This window comes from Macaca nemestrina, chromosome 1 (genome assembly GCF_043159975.1).
Source record: "Macaca nemestrina isolate mMacNem1 chromosome 1, mMacNem.hap1, whole genome shotgun sequence".
Lineage (NCBI taxonomy): Eukaryota > Metazoa > Chordata > Mammalia > Primates > Cercopithecidae > Macaca > Macaca nemestrina.
Genome location: NC_092125.1, coordinates 105,462,329 through 105,469,669, shown reverse-complemented (window position 1 = coordinate 105,469,669; position 7,341 = coordinate 105,462,329). Strand labels below are relative to the sequence as shown.

Sequence of the window (7,341 nt, the reverse complement as noted above, 5' to 3'; positions counted from 1 at the left end):
CAAGGGAGAATCTGGGTGGAGCACTATAGTATTCATTAAACCCAGTAAAGAAATACTATTTCACACAGATGTGCCCAGGACAGTGGTAGAGCCCACAGAGTTACATAAGTCATAATGGTAGCCCTGAAGAACCTCATAAACTGTATATATTTTTTTTTTTTTTTTTTTTGAGACGGAGTCTCGCTCTGTCGCCCAGGCTGGAGTGCAGTGGCGCGATCTCGGCTCACTGCAAGCTCCGCCTCCCGGGTTCACGCCATTCTCCTGCCTCAGCCTCCCGAGTAGCTGGGACTACAGGCGCCCACAACCGTGCCCGGCTAATTTTTTTTTTTTGTATTTTTAGTAGAGACGGGGTTTCACCGTGGTCTCGATCTCCTGACCTTGTGATCCGCCCGCCTCGGCCTCCCAAAGCGCTGGGATTACAGGCGTGAGCCACTGCGCCCGGCCATAAACTGTATATTGTAATTTTTTAAATTGCATATTGTTTGTTTCCACCTACTAGAACATAAGCTCTAGGAGGGCAGTGACTATGTTTTGTTCACCACTGTTTCTCCAGTGTCTAGAAGTAGATTCTTTGAATGCATTCAATTGCAGGCTTGAGATATGAAGAAGTAGGAGTGTGAAGGCCTCATGTCGAGCCATGTCAGGGGACGCAAAGATGGAGCATTCTCTAACCTATGTGAGACTCGGCATAAGGGAAGTACAAGCACTCAATGTGTGGGTTTCATTCCCACAGTCTATGGTCTTTAACCCAGTCTCTCCAGATGCCTGTTGAGTTCTTCAAGCATCCAAATGGTTTGGGGAAAGGCTTCAGGTTCTAAATGAGAGGCTTTGTGGGTTAACAGACGGAGAGTCAGAAGATGTGGATTTGAATTCACTCAGCCATGAAATAGTTGTGTGATCTTGGGCTGGGCACAGTGGCTCACACTTGTAATCCCAGCACTTTGGGAGGCCAAGGAAGATGGATCACTAGAGGCCAGGAGTTTGAGACCAGCCTGGCCAGCATGGTGAAACCCCGTCTTTCTTTCTTTCTTTTTTTTTTTTTTGAGACAGAGTCTCTCCCTGTCGCCCAGGCTGGAGTACAGTGGCGCAATCTCGGCTCACTGCAACCTCCGCCTCCCTGGTTCAAGCAATTCCCCTGCCTCAGCCTCCCGAGTAGCTGGGACTACAGGCACGCATCACCACGCCTAGCTAATTTTTTTGTATTTTAGTAGAGATGGAGTTTCACCATGTGGCCAGGATAGTCTTGATCTCCTGATCTCATGATCTGCTTGCCTCGGCCTCCCAAGAAACCACATCTTTACAAAAAAATATCAAAATTAGCCAGGTGTGGTGGACCTGTAGTCCTATTGACTTGGGAGGCTGAGGCAGGAGAATTGCTTGAACCTGGGAGGCGCAGGTTGCAGTGAACTGAGATGGTGCCACTGCACTCCAGTCTGGCGACAGAGAGAGACTCTGTCTCAAAAAAAAAAAAAAAAAGAAAGAAAGAAAGAAAATTGGTGATCTTGGAGAGTTCTAAGGCCCACTGGCTTCATCTGTAGAATGGAAGCAATAGTATTACTTTGCAGAACTGACTTCAGGACTAAGAGATCTAATGTATATGAAGCAGGGTACTTCTTTCGATTTGTCAGGATGGAGGAGGCTAGTCCTGTGACGAATGGGAATGAATGACAGAAGAGACAGATGTTGGGCAAACCCCAGGCTCTGTGCTCATAGCCTGCTCCCGGACATTCTCCTGTTATCTCTCTGTTTCCTAGCCTACACACGTGCACAGACAGTAGCTGCTGTTCAGGAATTGAGCTAATGGTTTTAAAGTCTGTTCCTTATCTTTGCTGGGGGCAGGCAGTAGCTGTGCAGTGGCAGTGTGCCTGTGCAGACAGAGGGAGCAGTGAACAGTGATAGGGTGTTTCCACCATGGTCGTCACTCAGGTCCCGGCTGGAATCAGGGGCCACCTCCGGATCCGCAGCCTCCTGGCCCGGCAGTGCCTGGCAGAGTTTCTGGGTGTGTTTGTGCTCATGGTATGTAGGGTCACTGGGGAAAGGAAAGAAGGGGGTGGGCAAAAGTTCCTGACTCCTTCTGTGTCCTTATCTCTTTCTCTTGGTGTCCCCCTTCCTCCCAACTCCCTAAGCGTTTTCGTTTTTATCCTCTCATCTCTCGTAATCTCCTTTCCTCTCCTTCTGCATCTTTTTTATTCTTGTCACTTTTCTTCCTTTTTTTCCACATTCTTTCCCTTTCTTCTTCCTCCACTTTCTCCATTTCTTTTCCCTTCCCTCCTTCTGCTTTTCTCCTTCCCTTGCTCGTCTTCCGTGCCCATTCGTGTTCTTGGCTTCTCCCCTGGCCTTCCCGACCTTTCTCCCTGTTGGTCTCCTGGGCTCCCTGTTCCTCATCTCTCCTCTTTTCACCAGCTCCTCACCCAAGGAGCTGCGGCCCAGGCTGTAACCAGTGGAGAAACCAAAGGCAACTTCTTCACCATGTTTCTGGCTGGCTCTCTGGCCGTTGTGATAGCCATCTACGTGGGTGGTAACGTCTCAGGTGAGGAGGGTGGGGTCTGGTCATCGGAGCAGGTGGGACGTGTGTGCGAGCGTGTCTGTCTGGTGATGGTGGAAACGCAAATCCTTCTGTGACTTGTGGACATTATCTCCTTGACTAGTGCCCCAGACTGAGATAAGCCTTTAGCCCCACCAGCCCGTCCCCTTTCTGTATCTCTCCATCCTGTTTCCTCACACTAATGCTTGGCTCACCTAGACAGAAATCAATGGCAGGGCACGAAGGGCAGGTGCTATCCTCTTGTGTCCCCCACCTGAATTCCTCTGGGGGCTCATCTCTGTTCAGGACCTCTCGTTTGTTCCCCAGATACACACTGCATCGGTGTGCCTGGCTGGAACCTTGAGACATAGTGTGTTGCTGTGGAAAAAGCAGACAGACCTAGGTTCCAACCTTGGATTCAGTGTCTTCTTCTTCTTCTTCTTTTTTTTTTTTTTTTGAGATGGAGTTTCAGTCTGTTGCCCAGGCTGGAGAGCAGTGATGTGGTCTCTGTTCACTGCAACCTCGGCCTTCTGGGTTCATGCGATTCTCCTGCCTCAGCATCCCGAATAGCTGATTTTGCAGGTGCCTGCCACCACGCCTGGCTAATATTTGTGTTTTTAGAGGAAATGCGGTTTCACCATGTGGCCAGGCTGGTCTGGAATTCCTGACCTCAAGTGATCCACCGCCTCAGCCTCCCAAAGTGCTGGGATTACAGGCGTGAGCCACTGTGCCCAGCCCACAGTGTGACTTTGCTAAGTCGCTTAACATCCTGGAGCCTCAATTTGCTAAGCTGTGTGATGGGAATTATACTACCTGCCTTAAGAGCTGTAGGAAGGAGCAGCAGTGTTGTCTGGTGACAATGCCTGGCAGTGACACTTGATAGATGCTGTTTTTCTTTCCTTGATCCTTGAAGGGGCCCACCTGAATCCAGCCTTCTCCCTGGCCATGTGCATCGTTGGACGCCTCCCCTGGGTCAAGCTCCCCATTTACATCTTAGTGCAGTTGCTGTCTGCTTTCTGTGCTTCGGGAGCCACCTATGTTCTCTACTATGGTGACAGAGGGAACAGAGGGAGCCGTGCCTTGGGAGCACCTGTGGGTGGCCAGGGGTGCCTCAGAATGGTTTTGGATGAATGAGCGAAGAGGGAAATCCTGGGTGTTCCCCTCCTCCACAGATGCCCTACAGAACTATACAGGTGGGAACCTGACAGTGACTGGCCCCAAGGAAACAGCCTCCATTTTTGCCACCTATCCTGCCCCCTATCTGTCCCTGAACAACGGCTTCCTGGATCAGGTAGGTGTGAGGGGGAGACCTGGGGACACAACTTTCGCCCCATTCCTCGGGACCCCAGCCTATTGTTCAGTCTCTGGGTGGAGTGTGGGTTGGGTCTATCTTGGCGCCCCCCACCATCCCCAACTGCCTGTGTTGCACAAAGCCAGATGACATGGAATATTTGGATGAGAGAGGGTAGACGGAGCACTTGGCAGCTGACAGGGAACCCTCTGCCTCTGTTGACTCCAAGGTTCTGGGCACCGGTATGCTGATGGTGGGGCTCTTAGCCATCCTGGACAGACGGAACAAGGGAGTCCCTGCGGGTCTGGAGCCTGTGGTGGTGGGGATGCTGATCCTGGCCATCGGGTTATCCATGGGTGCCAACTGTGGGTTTCCACTCAACCCTGCCCGGGACTTGGGCCCACGTCTCTTCACCTACGTGGCTGGCTGGGGTCCTGAAGTCTTCAGGTGGGAGATAGCCTCCCCTGGTGCTGGCCTCCACTCACCTTCCTCTGCTAAGGGCTCTGTCCCTGGGTCCACAGCACTCAGCCTTTAAATAGCTCTCTTGGCCTCTTAGGACAGTGTTCTTTCTCCAAGTCACATGCTCCCCCTTTCTCCCTTGCTTCCCTCCCAACTTTTCACTGAAACAGTAAGATTTAGAGGTTGTGTTCTTAGGCATGCCATATTACCTCCGTGCACATTAGCGACTTCATCAGCAAAATTAATATATTCAGATAATTCCCTAAGGCAAGAGGCTGGACCAAGCTCTCCTGGGGTTCCGTCTTCTAAATACTATGCTTTGGTGCCAAGGCAATCCTCTTCCTGGTGTCTACCACCCTGGGAACAACTTTAGTGCACTCTCTTGTTACTACCCCCTGTCCTTGGAGAGGGGGAGGCAAAGGGAGTCACTCCTGATACCTTCCCATTGTCCTTCTTTTGCAGTGCTGGTAATGGCTGGTGGTGGGTGCCTGTGGTGGCCCCTCTGGTGGGGGCCACCCTTGGCACAGCCACTTACCAGCTATTGGTGGCTCTGCACCACCCTGAGGACCCAGAGCCAGCTCAGGATCTGGTGTCTGCCCAACACAAAGCCTCAGAGTTGGAAACTCCTGCCTCAGCTCAGATGCTGGAGTGTAAGCTATGATTAGGACAACCCTTACTTCACTCATGGACCCTGGAGCCAGCCACTGACCCCGCCTGGGAGCAACAGTTATTCTTCCCCTTTGTTAATGTGCCAGAACCTGGGAGGCTTCTCTGTTTACCCATTTGGCATCCCTTCTTCCTAAACTAAGAAGGATCCTGGACAGGGAGAAGTGGAGGAGGATAAGGTACCAGGACTCAGGCTTCTCATTCCCTCCTTCTGCAAAGCGGTTTTCTGACCCTCAAGGCCTCTCGTAAAGTAGTTGCTCGAGGTAGCCGCTAGAGGGTGCACACCTGGCCGCTGGATGGGGACTGCTCCGGGCATCTGCAGGGTGGAGGGGGCCCCCATCCAGTGTAGGGCACAACTCTGGGGACTGCCCTCCGTAGCCTGTCCCGACTGCCGACTCCCAGCTCGCATCGCCTCGGCGCCTCCCACTTTCACCCCCTCAGGGGCGCCTCCCCCAGAGGGTGTTGGGGACCGTGTTAGGTGTAGGGAAGCCGCCTCCACCCAGGGGGCGTGGTGGGGGCGGAGGGAGGGCGGGCGGAGGGAGGGCGGGCGGAGGGAGGGCGGGCGGAGGGAGGGCGGGCGGAGGGAGGGCGGGCGGAGGGAGGGCGGGCGGAGGGAGGGCGGGCGGAGGGAGGGCGGGCGGAGGGAGGGCGGGCGGAGGGAGGGCGAGAGGGCGGTGGAGCACAGAGATAGAGAGCAAGGCGGGGAAACTGAGGCACCGTTCCTAGAAATCTTGGTGCTGTGTCGTTCATTCAAAGAGAGTTGAGAAACAGTGAAATGAGCCAGGGCGAGGAGGTAAGGTGAAGGAACCGAGGGCGGACGGCTCCGAGGTGCGAAAGTCTGGGGCTGAAGGCAACCTAGCGCTGGGGAAAATTCTGGTTGTTCACCACTTCTACAGCTCTCCTGCCGCTCCCTGCAGAGGATGCTCGTTTTGCAGAGAAGGCAGTGTTCCTCTATTCCCTTCTTCCGAATTTAAAAAAAAAAAAAAAAAAAACAACCCTCAGAACGATGTAGCCTCCCGAATTGTTTTTTCTTTTAAGATGCGGATGAGTACGTGTGGCGAGTTCGCGGCCCGGCCACGCCGAGCCTCGGAAGGGCTAAGACCCTCCCCCTGCCCCGCACAAAGATGGCTGCTCCCTCTTCCCCGCTCCTTCTCCCCTCCCCAAAACCCCCTCCCGCCCCCCGGTCCCCGCCGCCGGCTCCGTCACTTCCGCCCCGCCGTGGCCGAAACTGACACAAAGTAGCGGGCCGAGGCCCCGGTGGAGCGGGGCCGCAGCTGGGGGGGCGGGAGCCCGCGGGGAGCCGAGCCGAGCGCCCCCCGCCCCAGCCCCCGGCATGGGCAGTACGGGGCCGCCGGGGCGGGCGCCGAGCGCTGAGCGCTGAGGTGAGGCGAGGCGAGGCGAGGCAAGGCGGGGGCGCCCGGGAGCGCGGGGCCGGGAGGGCAGAGGGAGATGCGGCCGCAGCCGCGGGGCTGGAGGGGCCCGGGAGCGGGTGTAGACAGGGGAGCACCAGGGGCCGAGAGTCGGGAGCTGCGTCCAGACGGGACGGAGGTGGCTGCCGACTGGAGAGGAGGGGCTGTCGGGTGCCCGGGGACGGGGTAGAGCGGGGGGCTGTGTGTGCAGGATGGGAGGATGGGGTGCCGAAGGGGCGCGTGGAGAGCAGGAGAGCGGCGCGAGTGCCAAGGAGAAGCTCGTGCAGTCTCGGCCAGGGGAGACCCGCCCAGAGAGTTGTTGGGCGAGAGGAGTAACCGGGACCCGAGGGTTTGGTGCCTGGAGAAGGGAGTTTGGGCTGGTAGGCTTTGTCTCAGTAAGGTGGAGGTCTCTGCCTGAGGAAAACTGAGGGTGTCAGGAGGGGCGGTAGCTCTGGGACATGATAGCTGTGCTGGGAGCCCTGAGTTCTGTCCTTGGTGAGGGAAGGTGGCCCGAGCTCGTGTTGGTGGCCAGTGAGCTGGGGGTCTCGAGTTCCAGTTCCTCCTGTTTCCCTGACCTGCCAGCCTCCTCTGAAAGAAGTGGCCAACCTTTGGGGCTCTTGCTTGGAAGGGAGCAGGGATCGGACCTATAGGAGGAGCTGTTTTCCTCCATGGAGCATTGCCTGCTTGCCGGGGCTGGCTATTTTTATCCCAAATGTGGCCGAGAGGGGGCTGGGGCTGGGTGACCGGGCAACGTGGCTGATGGGCCTGACCTGCTCAGAAAAAACCCAGGCTGTGTGAGACTTTGAGAAGGAAAAGTGAGAGGGGATCCCTGTTCCCAGGTTTCTCCTCCCTTCCCCTTGGAATGATGGCCCCCGCAGAGGGGATGAGGTCTGGGGCCAAGCCTGCTTCCAGTCTCCCCAGGGTCTCAGAGGTAAAACAACTTTCCTGGTCCATATCCAGACTCCTGACTCCTGATGGCGTGTGCAGCTCTT

General features: G+C 55.6%; 1 protein-coding gene across 1 annotated transcript; it reads left to right on the top strand.

Moving 5' to 3' along the window:
* The first annotated feature begins 1,911 nt into the window (after nt 1–1,911).
* LOC105498256 (aquaporin 10) lies at nt 1,912–5,077 on the top strand. Its single transcript, XM_071068701.1, has 6 exons — nt 1,912–2,016; nt 2,371–2,530; nt 3,438–3,575; nt 3,697–3,815; nt 4,045–4,262; nt 4,737–5,077. Exons 1-6 carry the CDS (start codon nt 1,912–1,914, stop codon nt 4,933–4,935), a joined length of 939 nt encoding a protein of 312 aa, XP_070924802.1. The 3' UTR covers nt 4,936–5,077.
* The last annotated feature ends 2,264 nt before the right edge of the window (nt 5,078–7,341 follow it).

What these genes read in the sequence shown, in the direction of transcription:
- LOC105498256 (XM_071068701.1), top strand. Translation starts at nt 1,912, where the DNA reads ATGGTCGTCACTCAGGTCCCGGCTGGAATCAGGGGCCACCTCCGGATC. An exon ending in ACAACGGCTTCCTGGATCAG is followed by an intron (nt 3,816 to 4,044) that starts GTAGGTGTGAGG and finishes GTTGACTCCAAG; the next exon opens with GTTCTGGGCACCGGTATGCT. An exon ending in TGGGGTCCTGAAGTCTTCAG is followed by an intron (nt 4,263 to 4,736) that starts GTGGGAGATAGC and finishes CTTCTTTTGCAG; the next exon opens with TGCTGGTAATGGCTGGTGGT.